The sequence below is a fragment of the Aspergillus tanneri genome, assembly GCF_003426965.1.
Source record: "Aspergillus tanneri strain NIH1004 chromosome Unknown AapTan_3_pilon_pilon_pilon, whole genome shotgun sequence".
Lineage (NCBI taxonomy): Eukaryota > Fungi > Ascomycota > Eurotiomycetes > Eurotiales > Aspergillaceae > Aspergillus > Aspergillus tanneri.
The window spans coordinates 1,325,828-1,340,510 of NW_022984630.1; the positions used below are offsets into that span (position 1 = coordinate 1,325,828).

Below are 14,683 nucleotides of genomic sequence, written 5' to 3' on the forward strand. Positions count from 1 at the left end.
GTCACTGCCGGTCCAATTCATTCCTGGATTCTTTAGTGGAAATTACGGATCTCCCTTAACTTGACACGCACTACCGATCGTTCCTTCAAATATCATAGCATCGCCTTCAGTCCAGTTATGCCCCGGGGATCGAAAAAGCGCAAACGCACCGAAGCCGGCTGCTCCGATGATGAAAGCATGGTGAAAGATATCTCTAATGCAAGTACTGGTTTTGGGGTAGGGCAGACTCTATCGCTTGTTCAATTGTCTAATTATTCCCCGACAACGGGGGAAACAGACGCAGCTGCGCAGACAGAAGGAGACTCGACGAACAACCAGAATGATATGCCGGCGACGAGGGCGTCCAAGAGGAAACGGGTAGACGGTGAGAAGACAAAGTATCCTGTTCTTACATATGTCGAAGGCCGACTACAATCCTCTATTCGAATTGCAGACCTGCAGAGTTTGCTACTTTACTGTTTCGCCGATGGCATCGCGCCGCAGTGGATCTCTATTAAGCACTCTGGTCATGTCCGGAAAGTTGTCGTCTTGATGGTTCCTGGTCTGGAATTAGGCATGTTCGATGGGACAATTCCTTTACAGATACCTGAGACAAATGAATCAAGTCCGAGCCCTCAAGCGAGAGAAGAAAGTAATGGGGATAATGAGGCCGGGGAGGATGAGAAGCATGCCGACTTTTTGCGATGGAAACAGGGACTCCCTGCTGAGGATAAGTCCCATAGGTTCAACCCTCGTCCTTTGTCCCGCCACAGTCTACCGGAACCATTGCAGCCGTTGGCAGATATGTTCCCTCATGCCTGGCCAGTGAAAGCTCCTGGCGATTCGAAATACAATAAAGTACATTCTCCACTTCAGGCCATTTTGCTGTCTGCTCTACCAAAGAGCAAAGAAAGCAATAGCTCCAAAGGTCCGAGGCCTGCGAAAACGGACCAGAGCTTCGTCCCAAAACGAACTCCTGTTACCGCCTTCATAAGTAGCCTCGAGGACCTTCGCGAAAATGACTATGTTCTCCATCCCGCTCTTATGACAACAGAAAAGGAGAAGACCGAGCTAGCAGAGAGTCGCAGGCGAGCCGGGCAGACCGCTGAGGACGGATGGGTCGACACTCACGTTACCACCTTGGAAGACGGCATCGTCCCAGAAGCGGAAATCCAACAGGGGAGTATGACAGCTGGTCGCGATGTTTTGGCTATGGACTGTGAAATGTGCATCACCGAAGGCGGGAAGTCGGAACTCACGCGTATCAGCTTGGTCCGCTGGGACGGTGAAGTCGTGCTTGACGAGCTTGTGAAACCGCAGCTTCCTATCATTGATTATCTGACCCGGTTCTCTGGTATCACCAAGGAGAAGCTTGATCCCGTCACGACCAACCTCTCAGACATCCAACAGAAGCTTCTCTCTATTCTTACCCCGCGTACGATTCTGGTTGGCCACTCACTCAACTCGGATCTGACAGCTCTTAAGATCGCCCATCCTTTTATTGTCGACACGACGTTTATCTACCCTCATCCACGCGGCCCGCCACTCAAATGCAGCCTGAAATGGCTTACCCAGAAGTATCTGGGCAAGGAAATCCAAAAGGGCCAGACGGGTCACGACTCCATCGAAGACTCCATAGCCGTACTTGAATTGGTGAAGCAGAAGTGCGAAAAAGGCGAACGATGGGGCACTAGTGAATCCTCAAACGAGAGCATCTTCAAGCGTCTATCACGCTCTCCACGACCTGGCAAGTTGACCACCGACACTCGGGGCCGTACCGGCGCCGTCGTCGACTGGGGTAATCCCGAACGCGGATTCGGATCACAGGCGACCGTGGCGATCGGGTGCAGCAACGACGACGATGTCGTGAAAGGTATCTCATGTGCAGTGAACGGCGACGACGACAATGCATCCATTCCAGGCGGCGGAGTCGATTTTACGTGGGCGCGGATGCGAGAACTTGAAATGCATCGAGGCTGGTGTAATCGGATGCCGGACCCGAATAAAGCCAACGAATCCACGACGTTGATTCCACCCCCGGAAGAAACCACCCCCACCGGACCAACTTCACCCTCGGAGACTTCGGCGACGGCTCTGAAGTCTCTCGCTGATTTTGTATCAAGCACAACCTCTAATATCCATCGCGTCTATGAATCCCTTCCCCCGTGTACCTTGTTCATCGTATACTCTGGGACTGGGGACCCTCGTGAGGTCAGCCGTTTGCAGAGTATGCATAAGACCTTCCGCGAGGAGTATCAGTCTCGGAAACCCTGGGATGAGTTGAGTGTGAAGTGGACGGATGCCGAGGAACAGGCCTTGAAGAAGGCCTGTGAGAGGGCCCGAGAGGGATGCGGATTTATGTGTGTGAAATAAATCGATTCTGGATTTTGGTTATGATCTTTTCTAGGTGATCTAATAGGTTTTTGCATCATGGTCTACATATAGATCTGGTATATTGGGGAATCAAAAATGGCATATTGGCCTGCATATTTCTTATTCTCTTCTCTCCATTTTCATGATGCTAGATAGAAAGCTACTGTTTCAATTTGAGAGATATCCATCCTCCTAATTTTTTAGGCATGCTTCGCCTTAAAATACGTGAAAGTTGTAGGAAATAAAACAGCCTTGAACATGGACTTTTGCAAAGTGTGTCCCGTACATTAATTACCAGGCGGAAAGAAGCTCGAAGTAAAAAAGGCGGCCTCCAAAAAAAGAAAAATTTTTAAATAAATTATACATTGGGAGAAGTGAAGTCCAGTAGTCTTATCACCTAGCCTCCGTCTCCAACGCCTCTTCACGTTGCATCGCTAATCGCGCCATAGCATCTCGCGTAGCGACCTGTGCCTTGCGTTTCTCGTTGGATTCGACTGTATTCTCACCATTCGACTTGGACGATGAGACCTTTCTTCCGGAACCTTTCTGCCCTTCAGTTTGGATAGAGCCCTTCAGGGTCTGCGCTTGATCCTGCGCGTCACTATCCCCGTTCTGGCCCCTTCGATTGCTCGGCGCCATTGATGGGGGCCGAGACCTGCTGCGTAAGCTCCGTGACCGTGAACGGCGGTTCTCCTTGGAACTCGAGGGGTCGCTAGGGCTTGGATACGGCGGTAGGGATTCCGGTTGGGTAACACTGTGAGCATTGCCGTTCTGTTCGGACAAGGGTGTAAGTTTCGTTACTTGGGAAAGATCGGGACTTGTGGTTTGACCGGTGGATTTACGTGGACGTCCGACCTTTCTTTTCTCGACCTGTCCACTCGATGAGGGTCGCTCCGTAGACTGGGGCAAACGAGGCCGTTTGTTGGGTGACTGGTGCAGTTGAGGGTGCGTATTGGGTTTATCATTGTCACTAAGCAGAGGGTGCTTTCTCAATTGGCTGACTTCGATGCGAATGTTTGGAGAGTCGAATGGTGCAGGCTCGTTCGTTGTGCCGTCCATGTGATTGGGTTTAGGCGCCTTCAGAGGGACCTTCACTGGTGGGATGGCGTGGTCCTCCAGGAAGAAATCACCGATGCTATCGTCGTCGTCGTCATCATCGAAGGAGTCTGCAATGGGGTTGGTTCGACCGCCAGCATCGAACGAGTCAGGTAATGGCCGTTTCCTGCTTCCGTGAAGTAGACCTGGGCTCTGAACTTGAGGTAGCACGTCAGGGGGCGCTAATATGAGTGCTGGTTGCTTCGCAGTTTGCTCCTCCGCATATCGATTTCTCAGCTTCAATGCCTCGATTTCCAACTTCAGCCTTTCGATTTCATCTGACTTTAATTTAAGCTCCTTCAGCAAGGTCGTGATCATGTTGAAATCCCCACCCGAGGAGCTCTCCATATTAGGAAATCTACCTGGGCCATTCAGCTCGATGCGAAGGGCCGTAAAAGCATGTTTTAACTCGGACATAGTATCATGAAGATTGTTGACAGAACTCGAGATATGGTCGATGCTTAGACCCTGGTGTTGAAGTTGTTGTTCCATCGACCCATTCTGAAGGTCCACTGCATTTTGTCCCACTGATACCAAAGCCCCTTGCTGAATGGAGTTTCGGTCTCGTCTCGCCGATTCTTTCGGTGTAGTTTTCATCAACTGTTCGAGCGCCCCGTCTTTAAATGAAGGCTCCACCGTGCGCATCGTGACAATCTCCCTAAACGAAACCTTTGACAGCTTCCAAAAGATGCTGGGGCTACTCGGTGGTCATTAGCATAGGGAACCAAAAATCGAGGCAAAAAAGGAGATTCATTTCCGGCTCTGCTTACCCAATTTCCAGCGCGCACAACACTCCCAGCTTCTGCTGACAGAGCTTGCAGGCAATTTCTTGGAGGATCCGGCCCCGCAGAATACTCAAATCCGAAGACTGCGGAATTTGTTTTCTTTCCGAAGAGATCGATATGCGATGGAGCTCGACGCTCAGCCACCCAGCCGCCACGGAATAGGAATTGGATAGCTTTGCCCAATCATTTTCAAGTGCGGCCAACGAGCTGGAACAGCGCGAGCACTGACAGAGAATCGCCGGACGAGTGAGTTTCGAGAGATCCATCTTAGACGAGGGGCCTGCAACCCACAAGGACACCTTTGTCTTCAAAACACCACTAGACGTGGACGGGATAAGATGAGGTCAAGGCTTAACGGCGCCCGTAGCCACCGCCCTCAAAAGTCCAGACGGATCTCGACTGCTGACTCAGCTGCATCCGGGCACGCGCAGATGGATCGACTTTTCCCGTTTTGGCATAAATGCACTGGACGCGTTTCGCTTTCGTCATCCCGCACTCGCCGATTTGCTGCGAGCCCAGCGCCGGTATTACGCCGACGGGTACTGTTTCAATACAGAACTTTACAGATATATATCAGGGAAGATGGTGTGCTATGGTGGTGGTTTTTTGTAAACTATAGGAAGACTGATGTAAATACTAAAAGAGACATACTTATCACGGTCAGCGGATCATAGCTGGGGACTCTTGCAGGATGAGTAGAAGAAAGTGGACCTTTCCAAGAATGAGCCAGACCTTCATCTTACTATGAATCTTGCTACATGATGTCAATATACCAGAAGATTATCTGGCAAATTAGAGCCTTGGTGCACTTTTTAGCTCTGTGGAGTTTCATTAATCATGATGAAGGATGTTCTGAATTTGTTGCTCCATAACTCACATGGCATAGGTACCATTCACCTTCCTAAAGCAGGAAGTTCAAGAGCCGACTCAGTGACCGGGGCACAATAGAACTTAATTTTAAGGTTCCATAAAGCAGGATACTACCTTTATCTGACGTACAAGTCCTGATTATCTCCAAAGGATTTCAAGAAGCTTACGAAACAGAATAAAATAAGCTAGCTGACCACGATGCTGGCACGTATCCCAGATTCTCTGTTTTTGGGGAGATGGACGCCAAGTTGTGTATTGCACCAAAAACAATCAATAGGTAGAGTGCAACCATTTTGCATCCACCCCCCAACCCGATAATCCTTGTCTTGTGTAAATATATGCCGTTCTAAATTAGCGAATGGCATTGTTACCTGACCTTTTTGGGGTGAGGGTGTTAATCAGTAAAGGCCGAGCAAAGAGAGATCACGTTCAAGGATCGAAGGGCCGATCTCAGTCATTATTGAGATTTCTATGAGCTAATTCAAGATTTCATGGCGTCAGCCTCCACAGTGGCATTGTATGTCGATCCGAAGAAACAGGACTACAGTTATTCTGAGCCAATTTCTCCTGAGAAAGTAAGGAAACATGACTGTTTTACTATCCTGTCTGTACGGCGGCACAAAACTGGAGCGAGATTGACGCGGTAGTAAAAGATATCTTATCCAGAAGTAGCATGATGTTATTGGGGATAGAGCAACGGATGATTTCAATTACATTGACACCTCAGTTTCAGGGTCGTGGATGTCTTTGATCTTACCAAAGCTGACCGTGAGGCAGCTGAGAATGCAGCCTCGCTGAAGAAGATCTTCTTTCCGCTTGATGGTGCCTAGAGCCGGCGGTAATAAAGGAGTATAATATCAGCAGCTCGGAGAATGCTCGTCAAGGGGCGAAACAACGTGCTAATAAGCATGAGAGAAAAGCTCTCTCTCTACGCAACGAGCTATTTTTATCGCACCACGCTCCCCCTCTCACTAAGGATATGCACTCATGTGTAGATGCGCATTTGTGGATGTTGTTGGAAACAACTTTTATGGTTCTACCTGTCCCCGTTATCATTGCTATACTTAACGAGCTAATTTTCAATACCACCAGTCAATCTCTCTCTACGCAACATACGTCAGCTATATTTCCACTGTCATGTCATCAGTTGGATTTGGAGACTAGCGCATTATAGATACTTTCCGATGCAGAAACATTCTAACCCATATTCCATCAATGATCAGGATCTCCACAAATGAAAAAACCAAGCTCCCTCCAAAAACTAGACTATGATAGGTCCATGCGTTCGATGGGTTTAGATTGATCACCTGACAAACAACAGCCCATGGGAGAACATAGCATAGATTCGAAACGAGAGATTGTCCTAGATACCAGAGTGGGCATGTGGACAACAAAATTGTTGCAAGTTGGGCCAATATGGCATAGAGGAGGTAGCACCTGAGGCTGTCAGACAGATAAAAGATTTTGATAGAGTGAGCTTGCCAGTCTACTGTTTGCCACATGTGTGATACAATTTCCGAAACCCTCTCTGACTTGGTTAAGAAAAAAGCAAAAGGCTTGCAGCCAAATATCGACAGAAAAATACACAGAAGAAGTTCAATAATGGTGGCGAGTACTGCTGAGAGAATTGCGGGCCGGACGATCACTGCAAATTATGAGCGCCTCTAATTTAATGCATCAGAAAAGAGGTATTTAGAATGAAGAACATGCCATAGAGTTGCCTCCGGGACCAACGGTCCTCGTCTCTCAACTGCTTCGATTCTCCCCAAGCATGTCCTACAAAGGCCAATGCTGTAGCCTCCAAAGCCTGCACCGGCACCATTATCAGCCCCCATCGAATGGTGTTGAAGACACCCCATGCAGTGGCATAATCTGCTGACATAGAGACAATCCCTGCTATAAGCCAGAGATATAGAGCATTCCGAATCGCTGACTCGATGAACGTGATAAATCCCGGCTTTAGAAGGATAATAAACCCTTGCAAGGTAGGCACCTCACCAATCCAGCGCCAGTGAAAGTGACGTTGGCCCTTCCTCATGCTGGTTGTGGAGATGAAGTAAAGCAAACCGGAATTAGCAGCGAGCATATCGCAACTTAGACGGATTGCAGCCTGGATGTTGATAGTCGCAGTCCAGTGGCCAATATGGAATTTAGAAATAATCAGTAAGTCGAGCAGAATATTCACAGTCACTTTGACAGAGTTGATCATAAGAGGAACATCTGGCTTATCCAGGGCTCTCGTGGCACTTGCAACTGCAACTTCGAGGGCAGAGCTCAAAGCTGAAAAGGCACTAATCCGGACATATGTTTTACTGGCCTTCTGAACTTCATGCGGGACAAAAGTCGCAGCGAATGAGTCTGCTGCACCTGCGAAGACCAGGCTCAAAATGGTTCCAAGGAAGACCTGAAAAACTATTAGTGTGTATGATAGTCCTAGGCGAGATTCTAATGATCGCGTCCCTTTATCGGCGATAGTCACCCATACCGCACGGGGTAGACCTTCATTGAATATCTCTGCGATTGCTCCAATATACGTATAGATATCGGTTGTCACGACTAGCGAAGAGTCGATATTGGCAACCCAGAGCTTGAGAAGGGTGCTATACAGTGCTGGGAGGAAAAAGGCGCAGACGTTGAAGACAAGGGCTCCCACGTAGCTGTATAATAATATTAGTGAGGGGCTCGATGCTAGTTTCTGACAGTCGTACATACTTCGAACGATCCCACCATTTTTCACCAACAGTCCATTTCAAAGAACACAAGTCAAGGGAATCCCGCACATGTTCATCCTCTGCATCATTAGCGATTTGCACCTCGGTAGCGTTGGCCTCTACAGTTAGTGCCATCCTTCCTATAAGTGCTCAGATTGTGAACCAGATCGCACTAAAAGACTTTCTTGAGACATGGGAGGTTAAAATGCACTACTCTCTTCGTAGCAAGGTCTACACGTGATCGAGAGGTGGTAATTACTTTCGTTAGGGCCACCAAACATATTCCAAAGAAAAAGCTACAACTACAAGGCAAAAACAAGCTAGCCACGCTAAAACTAAAGGTGGTCTATTATGCTTCTAATTTTAGTGTATAAAAAAAGCATTACAACCTGCTCCCATTCACTGGCATCGAAGACTGTTGTAATTAAAGCTTTAAGCATTGTCTCAACATTATAAACAGTGGCTGGGGGTTCCGATTAAAAAAAGGGAAAAAAAACCTTCAACCCTCGAATCTTCTAAGCTCATAATATCTCTGCCTCTCTAGTAGTTCGCAGATGTATACTTCCGCCAAGTCTCAGTGAAAGTAAAAAGTGGAGACAATTTATCGCCGGGATTATGCGGAGAAGGCTTACCACTTGCGTACTAGTGCAGAGTCGGTCTTTTTTCCGCGGGAATCCTCGAGTATTCCGTATGACTCAGGTATAGCACCTGGCCCTTTTCTTCAGTCGCCTACATCCCAAATTATTGGCGTTAACCACTACCACTTAATGAACTCTTCTGTCTGCACCCTTTTACGGCCATTCCCTTTACTTTGGTCGTCTTCGTTTGCGTCAAGATTTAGATACGGCCCGAAAGTTATCATGGTAAACACATCTACCACCTCAGCTGGGGCCAGTGGCAGGCCCAGCACCTGGCATGGGGCCGGAGCAGCTGAATTTGATCTACGGAGTGAGTTCTACTAGTATTGACAGCTACAATTACCGCGCATTTAGCGAACCATGCTGAGACGTGGCGGGAAAACAAGGCGACACAATGACCAAACCGACTCCCTCGATGCTGGAAGCAATCTGCCAAACAACCCTCCTTGACGATGTCTTCAACGAGGATCCCGTAACAAATGATCTACAGGCCTATTTGGCGAAGCGTACTAGCCATGAGGATGCTCTGTTGGTCATGTCTGGAACAATGGGTAACCAGGTTGCCATCCGATCCCATCTGACGCAGCCCCCTTACTCGGTTATATGCGATCAACGATCTCATGTTATTAACTACGAGGCCGGAGGGGCCAGTTCGTTAACCGGCGCGATGGTTCAACCAGTGATCCCCAAAAACGGATCTTATCTTACCCTCGAAGAAATTCAAAAATATGCTGTGCTTGACGATGATATCCACCATTGCCCTACGAAACTCATCTGTCTGGAGAATACCCTGGATGGGAGGGTTATGCCTCTGACAGAGGCGCGTCGGATTACGGAATGGGCCCATGCAACAAATATCAAGGTACATCTGGACGGTGCTAGGCTATGGGAAGCGGTGGTGTCGGGGGCTGGTAGCTTAACTGAATATGCTAGTCTCTTTGACAGCGTTAGCTTGTGTTTCTCCAAAGGCCTCGGCGCCCCTATTGGGAGCATTCTTGTCGGTTCCAAGGAGTTCATCAGGAAAGCTCGATGGTTCCGCAAGTCAATTGGCGGAGGTGTCCGACAAACTGGGGTGATCGCTGCAGCCGCCCGAGTAGCTGTTGAAGAAACGTTTGGATCAGATCCCTACGGAAATGGAGGGAAACTCCAGGAATCCCATGTCAAAGCCAAACGAGTAGCTGAAATGTGGACCAGCCGCGGGGGGAAGCTATCGCACCCTGTAGAGACAAACATGGTGTGGTTGGATCTGGAGTCATCTGGTCTGGGGCCCAATGATTTAGCGGATATTGGACAAGAAAAGGGGCTGAAATTGCTAGGAGGACGCGTTGTTATCCACTACCGTAAGTTACCTCTGTCTACTGCCAAGTGCCATGTAGCATGGGTATTATTTCTGACTCGTCACAGAGGTGTCGGAGGAGGCGATTGCACGGTTGGGACAGGCTTTTGATGTAGCAATGAGTGGGAAGTTCCAGCGTAGTACCAACGAAAGTAAACCATATGGAAGTAAATAAAGACGCCTAGAGACTCAATAGACTAGGTTGTGTCACCCATGAGAGAGCTTCGTAGAGTGCATTGTCCCACTCCCGTACGACCCATGGATGGCTCCCGCTTGTTGTGTCGGTTCGCGCTCTCATTGGTCCGATCGCCGCCTGACACCTCAGGCACTAGTACTTGATGCCTTATTGGTGCCTGATTCATGCCCGGGACACAGGAGCTCCAAATACAGCGGAACTAACCGTTCTATTTCAGCCTCGCTCCCGTTTCTCGGTCGACGACTCCTATCCAGACAGCCTCTTGTGCCGTCCCCGTTGCCAGCTTCCCCTGTCAAGCAGGTCTCATTGCAGCAATCTTACCCCTTGATTGTGCAGTGGATGGTTGAGGGGGAGTTTGCCAACTGTGTGAGTGAAAGTCCCTTGCAGTTTGATGTTGATCGATACTTTTACCTCGACCAAGTCTAATCACGAATGATTTCTCACAGACATAGAATACTATCCTCTAATTTACTAGAGCAGAGCTCCTTCCCTATCGTCGCTCCCTGACTCGATGGTCTCGCCTTACGATATCCTGCGTTGCACAGATTTAGATTGACCGTTCCGTTGGCTATCAAGTGTAGGAATACTCTGGTCTATGAGTCCTACGAATATATCCCGAAGATCCTAGCTGAATTCAAGGCATCACGAGATATAGCGAAGCAATTTGGAGATTCCTGTTGATCTTGGGATTAACTTCTGCTGTTCTTTGACTCAATACAGTTCTATGGTTTTGGACTCTAGCGCTTGTATTTTATGCCTGATCCCCCTCGAGTATTCACTCACGAACAGGCATCCGTGGAGGTTCCCCGCATCCATAAACTGTTGCTGCTATCTTTCGCCATCCTGTTTTTTGAAAGGTACTTTTGCCGTCTTCATTATCGGTATTGATTTATTTACCAGAGTGAAGCTGCTGACAATCGGGTAGACTCAGGATATGGATACGCCTTGACGATTACATTGGTTATTCAGCTACCCTTTCCTATCAATACCATATTTGGGCATATTCTAGGCAACCATCCATTCTGAGGATAATCTGTCCTTGTATATTTTAGTGGTTTGGTCTTTGATTTTGCATACAAGCCCTTCACATATCAATCCAAATGGAAGCAACTCAAGAATCAACCCAACCATGCACCGACCCTCGTCGCATGGGATACAACAACTCCGGCCTTCATGAGCAGGATGTAGCAGACATTATCTGTATCTTGCACCCTACCTCACCCCCTGCCCATCAGGCGGTGAGTGCAACAGTTCCTATGGGTTCGCAGCACATTCTCCAGAGAGATGAGCTAGGTCCCGAAAGCTCAACCGGTGCCGCTTATGATATTGCACTTCGGCTGTCATCTCCAGTCCGTGACTTGGCTGTAGGGTTTTGTTTTGGTCGAAACAGAAGCTGCTGTGACATTCTCCTTGCTGCAGATCCTAACTTCAAGCGTATCTCTAATGCGCACTATCGAATTTATCTGACAGAGGATGGGATTATCATGCTCGAGGACATATCAACCAATGGCACCATTGTAGACAACTGCCGTCTCCGGAAGAACCAGAAAGAAAGCAGTCGGATGCTAACAAACGGCTCTGTAATTCAAGTATCAAACGGTGGTCCGGGCCTGGAGGAAGTGAGATTCGTGGTCCGCATACCCTCTAGGGAAGGATTTGCCATGCAATATACAGAGAACATGTTCCGCTATATTGAAAGAGTCCAAAGACATCGGACAGGTACTGTGCAGCCAAAAACCCATCAAACCTCAGCCCAACCTGTTTTGCAGTGGGCGGGTTCCAACTCATACGGAATGCACTGGAGCGGCGGTTCTACGTATAACGTCACTGGTCAGATTGGCAAGGGGGCTTTTGCAACTGTGTACAAACTAGCCACAAAACAGCATGGGTCCATCTACGCGGCCAAGGAGCTGGACAAGAGACGATTTATGAAGAACGGGGTACTTGATCACAAAGTAGACAACGAGATGAAGATCATGAAGGATCTCAAACATGTACGTGTTGCTGAGTCCTATCCCCGATAGAAAGTTTACTGACGGCCTATTTCAACAGCCAAATATTGTCCAGTATATCGACCACCATGAGCATGACAGATGGATATACATTATTATGGAGTATGTTCCTGGCGGGGAGCTTTCGACATATCTTCAATCCCATGGTAAGATTCCTGAGGACATGGTCAAAATCATTGCTCGTCAGTTGCTCCACGCACTGCAGTATCTTCACAAGCGGAAAATTACACATCGGGATATCAAGCCAGACAACATCTTGATCTCATCGCTTGACCCGTTAAGGGTAAAGTTATCGGACTTTGGACTATCGAAGGTAGTTCAAGAGGAAAGCTTTCTCAAAACATTCTGCGGTACATTACTGTACTGTGCTCCTGAAGTGTACCCAGAGTACGAAACCTATCGCCGAGGTGAAATCAAGAAGAGGCGAAGACTAGGTGATCCGTGAGTTCATCTGCCTCCCAAATTTCTTTGACATTTTGCTGATCGTCAGACCCGCTAAAACGTCTCCGTACGGTCAGTCTGTGGACACGTGGTCCTTAGGTGCGGTTCTATACCATCTACTTGCTGGGGTCCCTGCATATACCGGTCGAGGGGATGATAGAGGGGCTCAAATGTTGCGAACTATCATGACGACCGACGCCGACTTTGATGTACTCCGCAGGGAGGGCGTATCCGAAGCGGGTATTAACTTCGTTGCCCAACTGTTAAATCGCAATCCTCACGATCGTCCGAAAGAACGGGAATGCCTCCGGCATCGATGGATTGCTGATGTCGAAGATGTTGATAAGTATGAAGACGAAGCTGTTTTCAGTGGTGCGGAATTACTGTCAGACATCGGCGAAGATCTAGAGGATGAGCTAGATGCATCTCAGCTGTCTCTAAACGACAATGTAGACGCAGAGGATGCAGATGAAGAGGGAAGTGACCTGGCGCAATCCAAACGGCCCAGGATTGACAACCCTCCGGCGGATATTCGTTACCCGTCACTTCCCAACATTGAAAGCTTCAAAGAGTTCCAGGCCGGGGCCGATGCAACCCCCAAACGTCTTTTCGGGGAGATCAACCCCTCCGCCCTGCAAAGCTCCCATGCGCTGGGGGATGATGCCGCCGAATTTGAAAGCGATGGCAATTTTAGCATTCATGATTTTATTTCTTCAGCCGGTGAGTCGATAATCAGCGGCGGCATGAGCCTCAACTCTGTCCTGTCCCTCCCGGATAACCCCGTGGCCGGATCCGCGCCAAGCTTGATGGGAACTGAGAACCTCGTTGGGCAGCTGAACATGAATTCCACGTGGCACCCTGGCACATCGACCAACCTTCCCCCAGTCACCGGGGCACCGGGGCGGCAAGCCAATGATGAAACCGTACCCAAAAATGTCTCGGTGCCCCAGCAAGCCGTTCCTGGTGGCGACACACCCAAAGCATCGAAATTCAGCCGACGGATTGAATTACCTATACCTGATACGGCCAGTGAACGTTCAAGTTCAAGCCCTGATACAACTGCACAAGAAACGAAGAACAAGCCCAGTGGATCCCAAGCAGCCTCGGATGGGATCTTCGATATCGAACTTGCAAACACAATGGATGCTCAGACTGGCCAGCCACTACCGGATCCTAGAGACCGGACAGACAGTGACCTCCTGATTGAACCCGTACCGGAGCACGCATTGACCGGAATCCCTCGGATTGTGATCCAGCCGCACCAGCCGCAGCCTCTCCTGGGCAAGCTGACGACATTGTCGGGATCAATATTCGACTTGACGATCCGTCTGGAGGATCGGCTGACATCCTGGGGGCGAGGTCCTCAGGCAACGATCTGCCACCCGGACCCCATGGATACTCGGATCCCCGCATACGCTCTTGAGGTGACCTTCTGGGCACCGGCCATTGAATCTCGAATTGCAGCAGGAGAATCCTGGATGTCAGTTCCCAATGTGATGGCAATTCTCTCCACGAAGACACGCAAATGTATCTGGGTGAACGGCACGGAGTTGCGGCGAGGGCCCGAAGGAAACGATGGTCGGCAAGGGTTCCACTTTGGCAAGCTTTACACCGGCGATATCATTACAGTCTATCAGCACCGCAATAAGTTCTTGAGATTCGAGTGTGAGTTTTATCATGGCGATAGTGCCCGTCGCCGGCCGGAGGACGAGAATGGGTTTACCGTACGGAAGGTCTTGATGCCCAAGGACATCGCAGCGAATCAACTACCTGGACGGAAGGAGCGCCATGAGAAGAAGTAAGTGATCAACGGGACTGAGACTTGACGACAATGGACGATTTTTTAAGGATACTTGTATCTTGTTCGGGTGTTTTCTTGCAACGGGATTGTGTATTTATGCATCTCTACTCTAGGAAAGTTGGAGTTGTTATTCATGGCGGGCTTTTCTAGATGATACATATCGAGATAATGGTGATGGCAGCATTGGAATGCAGCAAAGATCGAAAGGGGAACAAAAAAATAAAATAGTATGAAGCAACAATGCAAATACCAATTGTACACATGAAGATCACGTGCTCCTTGCGGTAACAAAGAGTATGGTCTCGGTCAACCTGCACAGAGTACGAAGTATTGACCCGATGCGAAAAGAACAGGGAGTTGTCCTGCAAATCAGCGGCTCTGCTGTTCCTTGCACTGATGCAGAAGATCGTCGCTTAGTAACAGAAAATTCACGTTAGTTAACTGAA

General features: G+C 48.8%; 5 protein-coding genes across 5 annotated transcripts; 3 read left to right on the forward strand and 2 right to left on the reverse strand.

Moving 5' to 3' along the window:
- Positions 1-117: 117 nt before the first annotated feature.
- Positions 118-2,352, forward strand: ATNIH1004_004236 (RNA exonuclease; the record flags this gene model as incomplete). Its single annotated transcript, XM_033568906.1, has 1 exon — positions 118-2,352. One exon carries the CDS (start codon positions 118-120, stop codon positions 2,350-2,352), a length of 2,235 nt encoding a protein of 744 aa, XP_033427712.1.
- A 393-nt stretch (positions 2,353-2,745) lies between these two features.
- On the reverse strand, positions 2,746-4,498 carry ATNIH1004_004237 (uncharacterized protein; the record flags this gene model as incomplete). Its single annotated transcript, XM_033568907.1, has 2 exons — positions 2,746-4,144; positions 4,218-4,498. The coding sequence occupies 2 exons, from the start codon at positions 4,496-4,498 to the stop codon at positions 2,746-2,748; spliced, it is 1,680 nt and encodes a 559-aa protein (XP_033427713.1).
- Positions 4,499-6,771: 2,273 nt separating this feature from the next.
- On the reverse strand, positions 6,772-7,948 carry ATNIH1004_004238 (uncharacterized protein; the record flags this gene model as incomplete). The annotated part of the gene is made up of 3 exons (XM_033568908.1): positions 6,772-7,506; positions 7,588-7,759; positions 7,815-7,948. The coding sequence occupies 3 exons, from the start codon at positions 7,946-7,948 to the stop codon at positions 6,772-6,774; spliced, it is 1,041 nt and encodes a 346-aa protein (XP_033427714.1).
- An 897-nt stretch (positions 7,949-8,845) lies between these two features.
- Positions 8,846-10,409, forward strand: ATNIH1004_004239 (threonine aldolase GLY1; the record flags this gene model as incomplete). Its single annotated transcript, XM_033568909.1, has 3 exons — positions 8,846-9,791; positions 9,856-9,939; positions 10,201-10,409. 3 exons carry the CDS (start codon positions 8,846-8,848, stop codon positions 10,407-10,409), a joined length of 1,239 nt encoding a protein of 412 aa, XP_033427715.1.
- Positions 10,410-11,083: 674 nt separating this feature from the next.
- Positions 11,084-14,238, forward strand: ATNIH1004_004240 (serine/threonine-protein kinase; the record flags this gene model as incomplete). The annotated part of the gene is made up of 4 exons (XM_033568910.1): positions 11,084-11,336; positions 11,403-11,977; positions 12,036-12,436; positions 12,486-14,238. 4 exons carry the CDS (start codon positions 11,084-11,086, stop codon positions 14,236-14,238), a joined length of 2,982 nt encoding a protein of 993 aa, XP_033427716.1.
- Between the last annotated feature and the right edge of the window lie 445 nt (positions 14,239-14,683).